Source organism: Acipenser ruthenus, chromosome 28, assembly GCF_902713425.1.
Source record: "Acipenser ruthenus chromosome 28, fAciRut3.2 maternal haplotype, whole genome shotgun sequence".
Lineage (NCBI taxonomy): Eukaryota > Metazoa > Chordata > Actinopteri > Acipenseriformes > Acipenseridae > Acipenser > Acipenser ruthenus.
This window is the reverse complement of record NC_081216.1, coordinates 23,717,033-23,732,427: the sequence shown is the minus strand read 5'-3', so window position 1 is coordinate 23,732,427 and position 15,395 is coordinate 23,717,033. Positions and strand designations below refer to the sequence as shown.

At 40.1% G+C, this 15,395-nt stretch overlaps 1 protein-coding gene across 8 annotated transcripts in view; it reads right to left on the bottom strand.

The window, feature by feature from the left end:
- Nucleotides 1–15,395, bottom strand: part of LOC117434449 (diacylglycerol kinase zeta-like) — a 127,981-nt gene that overhangs the window by 76,131 nt on the left and 36,455 nt on the right. For 3 of the 8 annotated variants that reach the window (XM_034057002.3, XM_059003332.1, XM_034057003.3), the window contains exon 2: nt 550–648. The exons of the other annotated variants lie outside the window; for them this stretch is intronic. In XM_034057002.3, the coding sequence (XP_033912893.3) occupies nt 550–648 (99 nt within the window). The remainder of the gene's footprint in view (nt 1–549; nt 649–15,395) is intronic. 8 annotated transcript variants of the gene reach the window in all.

The following is a 15,395-nucleotide window of genomic DNA, read 5'->3' as shown; positions in this document are numbered from 1 at the left end:
TTGCTCTTTTCCTTTGCTACCATTGACTGCTGTTTTCAACCGAGAGGGACAAACAAGAAGCACAGTTTAAATGATCAAACCTTCAGAAGCCTCTCAAGAAATATCTGTGCTCTTCACATTGTGCAGCAGATATATTACAGGCAAATCCAAAATGCAGCTATTCCATACATGAGGCCAAATGCATACAGAATTACAATGGACAATTATTTTTAAAATTGCACATTGCAGTACATGACAACCAGGCATGGCTAAATCAACAGCTTTTTTGACAGGGTGTCTAAGAAAGAATAACGGCCAAAAGGTGCAGCAAAGGCCATGCAGCTTTGTTCAGGGAATCGCAGTGAAGGAGTAGGAAAGGTTAGCCCCTTTGGGGGGTGTGTTACAGTGCTGCTGTTAGTGTGAACAAGGGAAGCAGGGTGCCGGGGGTCTGGAGAGCAGCCCCCTCCTCCCAAAGGGAAGTGGTGCAACAGGGGCGCTCGTGCTGCTCCTGCTGCCGTGGCTCTTACTGCATTACTACTCCTATGCGCTAGCCAAGAGAAACGGATATACTTATAGACTGCCGGCCTATGTTTAATCTTCCGGGATCCATGGTGGCTGCAGGGAATGCTGGTGAAACACGGAATGGCGCCTTTAGGAGGGAGGTGGAGTCTGAAGGGAGAGAGAATTAACAGGAAGGGTTTTCAAGTTACAAGAACAAACATAAATACAGTAAATCAAGTATGATATTTTAATAAATAGTGACAAATACAATGTGTATGTTCTCTGCTCCAGCTGCACATCCATGAGTGGATATCAGTATTCTAAATGCATCACGGTTTAATGGAGTAGAATCATTTGGACATTACTGTATGTATCCCCTTGGTTCTCAGTCTGTCCGTTTCCCTGTTTCCACACCACCTACACTAACTGTGTACACAAATATCTGTCGTTCAAAGCTTTGAATACTGAATATTCCAGCTGATTTAAAAGCATGTTTAATACTTCACTCTAAACGAGACTGTATCTATCTACCCTGGTGTATTTTATTACATATACATTTTATTTTTGTGTGACCACATTACTGTCAATCTTTTACTTCTGCACATTCAATAAAAGCAAGGTGCACACATCGCTCCCTGTCAACTCTGCCATCTGGTGGCACAACCCATGTAAGTGCAACAGGATTGAAAAAGCAACACAAAGTTTTAACCAGCACTCCACATGGGTCGGAGGACAACTGGAGTCGGACTTTGTATCAATCATGTACCATTCTTCATTAGCGCTCACCCATACTTGACTACATTATAATGCACCAGTCTGTCCTACAGCAGGTATATACCAATGTATGTGGCTCTTCCTGAGCTATACCAGAGATGAAGGGGTATTTATAACCCTAACAGCTCCAAGTAGTAAGAGCAGCATGCCTTGGCTGACAGGGTAAGCTAGTGGTAGGACCTGGCCACTTTATTAGGACTTGTCCATTATAAACCGTGCTGGTAAATCATCATGTGTTCTAATCATAGCCCTGACACAGCGTGGCACAGACTCCACAAGTTGCTGAAAGGCGTCTCAAGGAATGTTAAGGAGATTCACAATGTAATTGTCTTTTCCTCTCTGGCCGTCACTGACTGTTTGTGTTCACAGCTGTCTCCCACGGGGTCACTTTGCTCTTTCTTCCCCTCTTGATGATTGGTGTACCTGTCCTTGCTACTCTGGCTACTACTCAAAGTGTCCCCGCTGTCATTCTTCTTTCGGATGCTGTTAGACCTTTGCCTTACGTGACGACACAAGCGAGGGGACGACGCAGAAATGACTGTGTCTGAAATAACAGTACAAACAAAAAAAAAAAAAAAAAAACAACAACTACCAAAGCCCCTGAACTAATGCAGTATTGACAGTCTGGATTAATATAGAGGCTTGACATTAGCATGTGCTGTATCAGCTCTATAAATAACCCCAGTTCCCTCTGGGTTGGTAAAAGTGCTATAACCAGAATCTATAGATAGTAACACATTACACAACTCGTTCCACACTTCTTATATATAGCGTGCTAGAGATGAGGTCTTTACAAAAAAACAACAACAGACCCAAAATATATATATGTGTATAAATAAATATACCCGTTTTGAAAGCAGTATTATTATCAGTGTTCAAACCAGGGAAGTGGGAGGACTTTGAAAGTCTCAGTTATTAGAGTGGGGGAAGCTGCTTTTTCTTTCAATTAGCGTGTACAGCTTTCTCAATTTATCTTTCTAACGTGGCCTAAGAAAAAGCAAACAAGGAGTGACAGGACAGGGTACATTAGTGTCAAGACATAGATGGAGGAATCCTGTGTATTTTGGGGATGTGGTATTGCTAACTGAAATAGAAGAATGTATTACACCCGTATCATATTTTAGTGTGCAGTTTAGTGTGATTGCATGGGACACAGCAGCTTCAGGCAGACCTGGGGTCAATAACAGGTATAGGGTCTGGTAATAGGTTTGACAAACACAAGCTTTTATGATCTGGCTCAAAAGGAACACTCCTACAGAGTTCCATCATACTTCCTGCTCATTAAAACAGTTATAAGATGGTAAAAAAAAAAACGCAGTCAAATCAAGTCAACATCCTATTTAAATCAGCCGTCCGTAACCCGTGTCAAATGCCATGCTTTACATTTCTAAGCTCACATAGCATTTAAAATTTTATGTAAAAAAAGAGAAAGATTTTATTGTTGTTTTTAAAATTGATTTGCAGTTTTAGCCAGAGACCACAAGATGGCATATGGTATCAGTGACTGAGATGCTTTCCCCATGACTGTTGCTGAATAGTTGCATACAACTCTCACACAGCTTTAACCTGTCTGGTGGCCACGTGACCACATTCAACAGGATACGCTACATGACAGACTAGGGGATAGGGGATTTTCACATTTGACTTGCATTCTTTAATTCCAACCAGTCAGTGCAAGTAATTAACAGCTATAACATTATATTACATGTTACACAGAGAAACTGCTACAGTAGATATAGAGATGCTAATTTCTGAACCTGTAAAGGACGCTGTCTTGTAAACTGTACAGCCCACAGTTAGCGTATTTTGTTCTTAGATTCATTTTCCGGTGAAATGGACAGTTGCAGTTAGTTTATTTTCACTTTCTGTCTGTCCTAACCCAGATTTTAAAGACCATCGCCCCTGCCACCATACTGTGAGTGTTCACCAGAGCTACAGTACCTGCCTGCAGCAGTTTCGGGGTTTACAATGTAGCCATAGACTCCTCGATACCTAGTGCTGCAAGTATGATTGGCAGCAGGTGGCCGGTGAATGACAGACAATCTCATGTTCTGCACAGTGTGGAAAGAAGCTTAATTTGGCTTGCCATTTACTGATTATAATGGACCATCAAATCAACTGGACCATTTGAGCATGATTCAGTGCTGCTTAGCAGCGATGCATGTGAATTGCCAAAGGTTAAGTATACGTAAGTGATAATTGTAAACTCCCTTGTGTGCAATATAGCCTTAGTTATCTACATTCTGCCGACAGCAACTGAATCAATTCGTCTAAATTATTTTGTTTAATGGTTAGATTAGGGATGTTTCCACAGCCAGCACTTCAGCGAAACAGCTTGGATAAAACACAGGCTTCTTCCTCACACATGCATTAACCTAATTAGATTGTTTGGAAATGTGTCGTCTCAAGCTGAACCAACACTATGGATGAAGAAAAAGTACAGGAGTTTGTGCCAGAATAAGAAACATACTTGCAAACCACGCTGTCTCCGCTAAATTTATTGCAGCGTGCAGCCGCCAACTTGTGTTAAGGTAATGCAGCGAATTGTTTTTAATTTTGCTACAAGCCTCAACAAGGACAACGGCCTCTTCAGATGAATGCAAGCCACTTCTATTGCCTATAGTAATGAACCCAAATGCCACAGCACCTGATTAGTGCAGGGGTTCAGATCTGAATGAAAACAGGAAAAATCTGGTAGCATCTCGATTGCTTCTGATTTCAATAGAAAGGACATTACCATTGACGAGAATTAATTATGGTACATAAAGGAAACCATCGCAAGTGCTTGTCATTGCCAGCATAAAATCCCTGGAAAACAGACCCTGCTTTTCCACACGATCGATTAATAAAATGCCTTCTTTGAAATCGAAGATGCTACTTAAAGCAAACTAAAATGTAGATGATCTAAAGGTATCCCTTCAAAAAAAACCGACTACTAATCTTTAAAATCAGCAACTGGATTCCGTTCCGAGCTCTGGCAGCAGATCAAAAGCCTTGGCTGCTTACTGAAGTCCGTTCCATGGGACTGGAACTGTTGGGGCTTTTTCACAGCTAAACCCGCAAGAAACTGACAATGACTTCAAGGCTTTTGTTTTGTGATCGTGAGGATATAACGAAAACCCAGAGGATATCCTCCCATACAGGTGGACACACACAAAAGGTTGGTGGTTTGCTAGATACCACTTCGCTGAAACCTCCACTATGCTACATGCATGCACTAACTGGAAAAAGTTGGTTTCTTACTGTAAATCACAAGGACAGCTGTCATGCACAGGCCACATCACTGTAGATAGCACAGAAAAAAAGGATCCCTTATTAAACGTGTTGAGTGGCTGCTTATCCACACGAGCCCTGTTTCAGCACTGACCTTCTGCAACATGCAGTAAGCCCTGGCCTCTCCTAGCCCCAGTCCAACTGGTGGCATCTGCCTGTGACATTAATTACAGAGCCTCGTCTACCAGATGCAGCATCCGAAACGCTGTGCTCAAGATCAATGCAAATTTGCCCACGTTGACCTTTCACTGTAGCTTTCCACGTTACCGACGAAAACAACGTAGAGACTGCAATTTGTGGCTGTCCGCTACTGTGGCACTCCCCTGGCCTGATGCACTGTGCTGCCGTTCCAAACAGAAATGTGATCTGTCATTTCAACAGAATGCATACAGGAGAGGCCAACAGTGTAAAATGACAGGAAATATCTTCCTGCCTTCCTAAGCAAAAATCAAATGGATGTGATTGTGCTAATCAGCATTTCCTAAGCCTTTCCCCACTGCCTTAATTCCCTCTGCATTCCTCCATTTACAGTACAATAGCTCCACACTGCCCCCCTGCGTCTGGCAACAGGTTTTCACAGGAGGAGCAGGTTCCTGAGCGATAACACCACCTGAGGGAGGTGTACAAATATAATGACTCTGCTTTTACAAAGAGACCAGTGGCATTATATTTGTACACCTGAGGGAGGTGTACAGATATAATGACTCTGCTTTTACAATGAGACCAGTGGCACGCAATCCATTTTAACAAATGAAGTCCCTTGAATGTGTCCAGTGCTAGAGATCAGTACATTCCTGTGCTGGAAATAGGACTCCCATTGCACAGCAGGGAGAGCCATCCCAGGTATTCCTGAGTCTGTTCCAGTACCTCAGCAGTGTGGCTGATTAAACACCTCGAATGGACCCACTCCTGCATTCAGGTGTTCCATGGATGACATTCACATTCTAAACATTCCAGCTGGAAGCCGTAAGACTGCTTTGAATCATTTGTTTACCCTGGAACATCTCACCCTGCCAGATGCAAAGAAGAAGCCACTCATTTGCAGATGACCTGCGTTCGCATTGCTCTGCATTTGCAAAGCAGGACTATACAAACCAGTCCTATTCAAATCAGCCTTTCAAAAGCAGGTTTCATAATTAAAAAAACAAACAAAAAAAAAAGAAACAACTGTGTCGACAGGACAGGACCAGTGGAGTACTTTACTAATGGTCTCTCATTCTCGTTAGTGTCTTCAGAATAGAACGCTCACAAGCATTTTAGTAGCCACGGTCACAATATGATTTATTCATGTTTATATGAAAAAGTTCTCTCTTATTATTTTGTTTATTTATCAGATGCCTTTATCCAGGGCGACTTACAGAGGCTAGGGTGTGTGAACTATGCATCAGCTGCAGAGTCACTTACAACAACATCTCACCCGAAAGACGGAGCACAAAGAGGTTAAGTGACTTCACACAATGTGTCAGTGGCTGGGGTGGGATTTGAACCGGGGACCTCCCGATTACAAGCCCTTTTCTTTAACCACTGGACCACACAGCCTCTTAAAAATGATCAGCCTAGAATATCCCAACTGTGATGCAACATCTAATTTCCAGTAACTATATTGCAACTATGCAGAACAACATTGTAATTATGTGCAAGTACACATATATTTACCAACTACTATGTATACACAGTAATTAAAAGACATTTGATGTAAAGTGTCACTGAGGAGTCATTTGTTTTCTAGTACACTACGAAATCAAGCAGGCCACCATGGTACAGTGTGTAGATTTTGAAGATTTAGTGTCATTTCTTTTATACCCGAGTTCCAGATTAGCACAGCCCTGCCCTGTAAGAGAAGATACCCACAATTAATTTATTAGCTTTTAGTTCCTGAAGTCAGGCACTGGAGAGTACAAAGTGTTTCTTCCTTGTGTTCGAGGTTCATTCAGCCCACACTGCAGTCTCAGTTCTGCCCGCAGTCCGTGTTTCACGTCCACAAAACTGATTGCAGCGCCACACAGTATACATAATGATAAGCAGGGCTTTACCATAAGCGGAAGCCAGTCCCAGCTACTGTCATTCATCCTTATTGCTTGAGTTTTAAAGCAAAGACAATGAAAAAAAAAACAACAGCAAAGGCCTTTTACAGTCCATCTTTTAAAAAAAAAAAAAATTTATTAAAAGAACAATAAATCCTGAGGAAAGCTTTTGCTGAAGTGAACTTGCACTCGAGAGGAGAGCGCGTGGGACTACGGCGAATAACAGACCGTGGACCCAAAGCTAAAATAAAACCAAAAAGAATCCAGAGCACACCTTCATTTTCAGGACCCATACTAATATATCCTTTCAACTATTTAAGATGGACAACAAGTTACGGAGACCACTCACAAATAATTAATTATTATCTTTGTAAGGGGTAAGAAACAACTAATACAATGCAGGTACGATGGAAGCAAATGTGCAGTTTTAAAAGCACATACAGGGCAGTATTTTCATTTCATTAATTAGCGTCTGGATTCATAATTAAACGTGTATCACGTCTTTAAGCGCCTATCAACCTGAAAGCTTGACACATTTTCAACGTTTTAATATCAGTAGCAGAACCCCATGAGCAATTTAGACGGTACATACAGTAGTAAGCAACAATATTACGTTGACTCTCATTTTTCACGCGTTACCCCATGCAAACACACCAACAGAACAAAACCTTGTATGTTCTGCTTTCTCAAATTCTAATTTGTTTTAAAAGGTAAGACACCACTGAGAGCACACTTCCCCTCTCGCCAGTAAAGAGAACACTGTTCCTGCTCCACACACCCACGCCCCATTAAAATGCACCGCATTCAACTCTGCCACCCCCGGCTTTCTAGATCCTGTCTTCAAAACAAGACACGAAACTCTACAGGGACTGTCCCGGACAAAGCAGGACATCTGGTCAATTTTTCTTCTGGCTGAAGTAGCCATCTCAAGCAAAACTTGTGACATAATGAAGGCCGCAAACACAAAAAGGATAGGCTGTCCAACTATGTTACACATTTAAAAGAACAAAACAAAAAAAAATAAATAGCCTGCCAAAATGAGTCATTGATAATCTCACAGGATATGTGCACATTCCCAGAATGATGTGCTACACACAGTTATTGAAATGTCAATGGGCTAAGGGGCAGTTACTGGATACTCTATGCAAGCCAACATGCCACAGAACTTGAGTCCGGCTTTTGATTGGAAGATTTCACCAAGCTGTGATAAACCAATTCCTTTCTTCCTTAACTGCCACATAAAGTACCATTTGAATTTCACAAGTTTTCAAAAATATATTTGAATAACAGATAACTTGCATCTTCCTTTACGAAGAGGTTTCGGATGACAGATCGCAGGCTTGTGGTTTATGACGCCTCATAAAACCCGGGCCTTTTCAATGTCTGATAATGAGCTACATGTCACCTATTAGTGTATCCAGCATATAATCAGAGGATGTGCTGAAGAGAAGGGTGATGAGGAGAGAAAAAACCATACGCAGTTTCACTTAATACATTTCTACACTGGCATCTCTCATTCGTCATTCTACAAGACAACTTTTCCCTAACATTTCAGTTAAGTTCGTCATTCAATTACGTTTAGATTATTACTGACATAGAAAACAATTGCACCTCCAAGTTTAAATACGCACAGCCAACAAAAATGAACAATGAAAGACAACTCGGCAATCGCGCACAGCAAACCACAATATCAAGAAATCTGTCATCTGACATCTATGTCACACATGCAAGCTGCTGTCTGTTAGCATATGCAGAATTTGCATATCACTGATGTCACAGGGGTGTCAGATGCTTTGTTGAGATGAAAGCTTTTGATAACATAACTGATAACCTTATTGTCACAGGAAAAAGATACATCTTTCGTTTCAGAAGGGACATGCAGTAGCTGAGCTTCAACAAAGCAGTGCAACCCCAGGCACTTTATATCTTCCCAGAAAGCTAACATCCAGGGGAAAGGTAGAAGCATACAGCATGTTTTAACCTGTGATTGGCCTGTAGGCAGCCACGAGAAATAGATGCAACAGGATGGCGATATCTGTTATACCTGCTGGTGGGCCAAATGATTCCAGGTTAAAAACGGTAAGAACAAAACTGTAAATGTAGGCAAACTGGCCCATTCCCTCCTTATGTTGTTGAGCGGTTTTCAGCCATGACTGTTCATTGCATCCCTGTGGCATATTAATGCATATGATTTATAAGATCTTTAGTCATCATTTAGACCTAGGTGATAATGAGAAGCCAGCCCATCCCAGCCCGTGCCACAGTGTCAGTGATGGATTCCTCATCGTTACCTTTTCAAATGGAAAAAATCTAACGGTATTCATTGCAACTGAAATGGAATCAATGACAAGGCATGGGTCATGTGCAGAGGCGACTGCAATCTGAGGGGGTGCACTTTTTCCAGAGGAAATTAAAGAAAAATGCATCATGTGGTTCTTTTGTGACCGGATTTAACAAGAACTAAGAGATCTGGAGTATGGAAACGGGAGGGAAGGTGCTTCGAAACTTCAGAATAATCTTAGTTGATGTTTCAAGGCAAAAGGACACTATATAAAATGAAACGCAGACAAAAACTACCTTCGTTTCTGAGACACGTAAATTAAGGAATCAAGAGGAAATCCTCTTCTTCTGCATGCCCTGTCTGGGTTCATTTCTATAATGGACCTAATAGGAAATGACCCCAAATACCTGACAAACTATTGTTAAAACTCTTAATTAAAACATTCTCTTTGTTTTGTTTTTAAAACTAAAATGTCAACCATGGCTCATTAATTAAGTAGTCTTCGTTGTGCTTTCATCCATCTACTGTACAGTATTTACTATATGCATTTGTTTTATAAACAGATGTCTGGTGCAGTCTGACACAGCATAAATAAAATCCTACTTTAAAATTTCTAGGTACAGTAGGTCTGTCCAAGACAGAAGGGGTTAAACCAAAGGCATTTATCCTGACCGTCCTGAGAGGGAACAAGAGCATTGTTTTCTTTTCATATTTAACCCTGTTTAGCTCATTTGCTTAGAGCTGGCAATGATAACCGCATTTGGGAACACAAACAGGCTGTCGAAGGCATTCCTTTTTTGTTTGCTGGTTTCCTTCCTAGACAGTCACATCATTCCATACTAAAAAGCAGACATGAGAATTATTTTGCACGGGCAAGGAACGATAAGAGAGCAATGTGCAATCTTCTATGGTACTGTACAGTGTAAACACATTCCTTGTTTATTATTCGTGACTACTCAGTGACTGTGTTGTTTGCTAATGCATTGCTTTTAACAAGCATGACAGAGGCTTGCATCCTCCAGCACAGCTGTACGTTCAGAATCAGATCTGTCAGTAGCATGAAATATTTGATCAGTTTGATATACAGCACATCCACTGTACAGCATTTACATGTAGACACATAGGTGTAATTTACACAGAGAAATCTCCCCCTCACGTTGCAGCAGTACTAAAACTTTGATTTCTTCTCAGTAATGTATTTGTTTAATCACTAGTCAGTATAGCGTCTCCACAAGAACCCAGTGGAGACAACAATCAAATGGCAAGCACCACCACCTCCCTCTGACATGTGACTGGGTCACATCACTGTCAGTCCCGCCCCTTTTCAAAGAAACGCCCTCCACCTCCACTCCTAACAAAAGAAAATGGCTGAATAAAAAAACAGCAATTCTGTAACTTAACAAAAAGGAATTACAAAACATACTAAAAAAAAAGAAAAATCTTTGATAACTATGCGGTATGAACTTCAAAAACATTTTCTGTTATTTATTTATGTTATTTACTTATGCTGTATATTTCAACAAAATACTGTTAAAGCCATAAATATTTGCGACCAGGATATTTGGCGAATCACACCCATAAAACCTATTTTGCTCCAGAAATGTTAGCGCCCTGTTGCACTGGTAGTAGTATATTATATGTACAGCACCAAGATATTCATGCCAAAAATGTTTACGTATTTTTTTTTCATACGCATAATAAAAGGCTTTCAAATATTTACTATCCAACCTTGCCTTTCTTATTATTTTGACTGACTCATATATTAAACATGTACTGCAGACTCAGATCATAGTGGAAAATTAAATGACTATTGTTACCTCCTGAAGCTTCGGGCATTATAGCCCCCTGTCGGCAACAAGAGTCTTCCCTCGGGGCATTTAATTTTCCACTATGGCCCTCCTCTCCAGTCCATATATATATATATTAAAACGTAATGTTAAAACGTGTGACAGATAAGACAGTTGGACGGACAGACCTCCACACTCCCGGAGATAATCTGTGCTGAAAAAAGGACCAGCGGATTTCATCATAATTGGAGAAGCGTTCTTTTGCTACTGTATGCAAAACTCTAAAAACGACAAGCAGAAAACCAGTGAGACAGACACTGAGACTCCATATTCCCCATGATTATGAAACATAAAATAAAATAATAAAGATCCTTAGCTAGTTTGACGAGAACTGGACAATTGGCTCTCAAGTGGCAAAGTAATCACAAGTGAGCAGCTCTGTATTCATCTCTTTTTTTATTGGATATTATCAGTAAAACCGATAAGGTCTAATTTGTGTGCTTTTGTGTAATTTTGTAGTGTACAATCATGGTCATTTTGAGACATGGTAATCTATTCCTCATCACATATTGTATAAACAGCCTTAAGAACAGAGGACTTACTTTGGGTCCATGGTGATGCCTAGTATCCGTCTGGTCCACTTCACTCTCCTGACTCGTTTAATCCTTTGATGTTCTTGGTAAGTAGGACAGCAGCGCAGGTCTCTACATTTCCAAAGGTCTCTTAACAGTTCAGTGACAGTTGTCCAGAAGAATGCGGTTTGGCATTTCTTCCTCTTTCTCTTTAAAGCGAGTTTATGTTCAAGCCTTACAGCAAGGTCTTTGTTCTTGACCTAGATCTAGATATGTAAAACATTGCACCGGTATTTATGAGTTTTACGTGCGATACTGTGAATATAGCTGCAGCATAGACCAATGGCGATTATAACCTGCCTAAATGGTACTAGCAACATTAAAAACAGACCTCAAAAAGTCTGAAGGCTTTTTGGTTCAACAAAATAGAGGCTTGAACCTTTTTTTTTATTTTTTTTTTTTTTTTTTTTTTTTTTTTAACAGTTGTGTGAGTGGGTGGTATAGTCAGATCTACACTAAGATTTATCAATAACGTTTTTTTGATAAAGAGCCTGGGCACAATTCCCCAAGACATTTATGTTTGTCCTCTCTCTCATCAAACCCAAAGCACACATCTCCTTCCACATCATTTAACAATATGTTTGTAATATATAATGATGACAAACATTTTAAACTTCCATCTAAGCTACTGATGCTCAGAAATAATAGCAGAAGTCACTGTAGATCTTGTTTAGTCATTTCCCTCACTAAAAATCGGATTATTAGAAGCCACCAGATATCAAAGTGGGCAGCTTCCTTTTATAATCTCGATATCTTTAGACACTGGCTTTGGGTTCAGTTGTCAGCAATATCTCAAACTATGACATTAACCTGCTGTTCAGAACCATTAGGTTCATGCTTACAGTAGGTCTGTGGGTGTGTGCGAGCTATGAACTGTAAAACGCTGTAGTGTATAAGGAATATCCCACCGGAGACAGGTAGAAATATATTTCAGCACCACTTCCAGAAATAACCATCAGGGGGTGCTGCAGTGTACAAAATACAATCTGTCAACTTGCTGACCATTGAGGGTGCTGTATTGGAATCAAACATATAATTAAAAGTGTGGTAACCCTTTAAATAATGGCCGCAAAATCATTCTGACTGAAAACAACAGGAACACCACCTGATGCACTTCCTCTGAATTCTGAAGTAATTCATTTTAATTGAATTACCAGTATTCAGGCCATGTTCCTTTGTATCAAACAATGTTGCTCACATGTATAAGGCATGCATTCATACCCTCTTACTCACCCACCAGGGGATTGTGAGAAGTGTTCCTTCATGCATGAATCATTTGTTACACAGGAACAGTTTGTCAATTCACATGAATTAACAGGAATTAAGATATTCAGGTGTCATTCAGTCAGAATGCATTAGGAATTTGCAGCTATTATTTTAAAGTGATACAAAAACTGTTAAATTAGCAATTGTGGTTTGAGAAATAGATACTGGTTTAAAAATTAAGTATTTTCTCCTATAAGTAAATTTGCTAAATCACTAAGCTTAAACTCAGGAAGAATTCAAAACAGACAAAAACTGAAACAAAAACTACAAGCCCCTACAATACAGTATATGTTGATGAGGGCGCTGTTTATACAGTAAATCAATTTAAATGGATTCCTCGTTCCTAAGGTCTAGAATAGGTTTGGCACATTCTGATTCTAGAACTGCTTCTGCTTGGAATTCATTGCCTGTTCATGTGAAGACCTTCAGTAGTAGGTTTTGAGTTTTATAGGAGGTATTATTTGACCCAAGAGTGTGATTGTTTTTAATGACTTTGTTCTTTATATATATATATATATATATATATATATATATATATATATATATATATATATATATGTACAGTATCTTGGTAATGTCTGTAATGTTTGAAATACGGCACGCTGTTCTCTTTAGGACTCCTTTGAAACAAGATGTTCTTCTCAATGGGTTTTTCATGATAAAATATTTTAAATAAAATTCAAAAAATCTATTTATGGATTTAAACAAAAAAAAAAAAAACAGGGAGGTAGAAATCCCAATTCACTGCTTCCTTCAATGATTCAGTTTCTGTTAACACCGTTCATTACTGGTACAGTACATGCTATCTGTGCTTACTAGAGTGCCAGGCAATATCTAGCCATAAACTTCCAGGCATAGATACTGTTACAGTGCCACCAGAATGACATCAGTGGTGCGAGTTACCTCATACCTCATGGCTACATCATTATCATTAATGCTGGCCACTGCAAGAGCAACAAGCATGCTTTGTAACTGGGCAGTGCCCACTGCCAGCAGGTTCAAAACACAGCATTTCTTCAGCACCACCAGGAGAATTAAATGCCAACACCTTTGGCTTCAGTACCGTGCTTCAGAAGATCACATACAAAAGTACCTTTTCTAGATATAAAGCCAACATGCTTATTAATATTACTAGCTACTATTAGCACTCACTTTCAACATTGCAATTACTTCGCGCTGAAAGAGTTGTGATATGATCAGCTTGAAAGAGGTTGTGTCAGCAATGCTTATGGGGGAATTAGGTGTCACTTTTAGCAATATCGACGGGCTGGTACCCCGTCTCTGCCAAAAAGTGCTGCAAAAAGATGTATGTGTGCAAGGCAGATGGAATCTCAGTGTTACAATGTTAAGTAAAAAGTCAGAAAGCTGCCAACTGATCTGCGCCCCATTACACACCACGCAGAGATACTGGCAGATGGAGGACCACGGGTTACCTGCTGTCAAATACGCTTTCAGTCTCCGCAAAACCACCTCAAACACACACACAGTCTGTCTGATTTTATTCACCTTTTCTCTTTTCAGCCACCACTGCTGGTCAGGTCCTTGTTAAAAGCCAACAGAAGAAAGACACCTTTCCCAACCACTCCAGTATTGTTTAAAAAAATATGTATCTATATATTATATATATATATGAACCCTGACATTCACTCTCATCACAAGGACAACCGAGCTTGTGCGAGAAGCCAGTCTCAGCTCTTTTTTGCTCGAATATTGCGGTCTATAATATTGTAACAATTTATTTCCCAGGACGCCGTCCGAGACATCCTTATCTGTACAGGGTTACACACAAGAGAAACAAATCTGCGCCTCAAGATAAATATTCATATTGGTCGATGTGGAAAGTGTCAAGCTTGCGGTACTACTGTGGTTCATGCAGAATGCTTGGATTGGGAAGTTGTGGTTTACAGTATCACAGCGCAATGGAGCAGCGGATATCTCGAAGATTTCTACCAACATGGTGCTCCATCTCGCATTCTAAGATCTCAGAAGCTAAGCAAAGTTGGGCCTGGACAATAGCAGGGTGTAAGGCCAGTGTATTAAGCGATGTTGGTGCCACTGCTTTGTGCTTCAGCAACCACAATAAAACTCTTCAAAGTGGGAAGATCAAATTACTCTTGCAGAGATGCACCCAGTTTGGTTAAACAGAATATTCACTATCAAAGTATTACTCCTCAGAACTAGAGTGCAGCAAATCCCCATATTAATTACAAATGGGGAAAGAAAACGCACTAAAGGGTAATTGGCTCTTCCTTAGAATTTGTTTATAGACACAACAGCTTAGAACCATTATCTGTGCTCACGGGGAACATAATCCAAGCTAATCTGCTGAGTCATAAAACGTCACTCTCATTTGTTTAACTGGGAAAAAACCCTCAAGACAGACAGAGGCTTAATATTTCATTGGACCCTTTCAGCACCAGCAGAGACTGCAGCTGGTTGCTTATACTGTACGTTGGCATACTAGGCTCTCATAGGTTTGCAAAGGAAACTCTTCTTTGTTTGAGTACATTGTAAGTATGCATAAATGATACTGTAATTATGTGTAAGTGCACATGTATTGTAAAAACAAAGTAATTAGGAGACACTTAATGTAAAGTGTTACCATATAATCTTATAGTTGTAACTCATAAAAGGACATAAAAACGATAGCCCATGTCGATTTGACCGAGAAAAGCAAACAAAAACCAATCTGGCAGATTAACAAATACAAACGCTGCCAGAGATCCAGTGTGGTCATTTGTGAGATAAAGCATTCACTATTACAAACTCTTCAGGCAATTTCAAACCACTGTCATTTAATAAGAGAGGTTTTTAACCTTATAATTTCGACTGTTGGACCTGCAGCAGAGGTTATGTAGGGAACAGGGACCAAAGACTC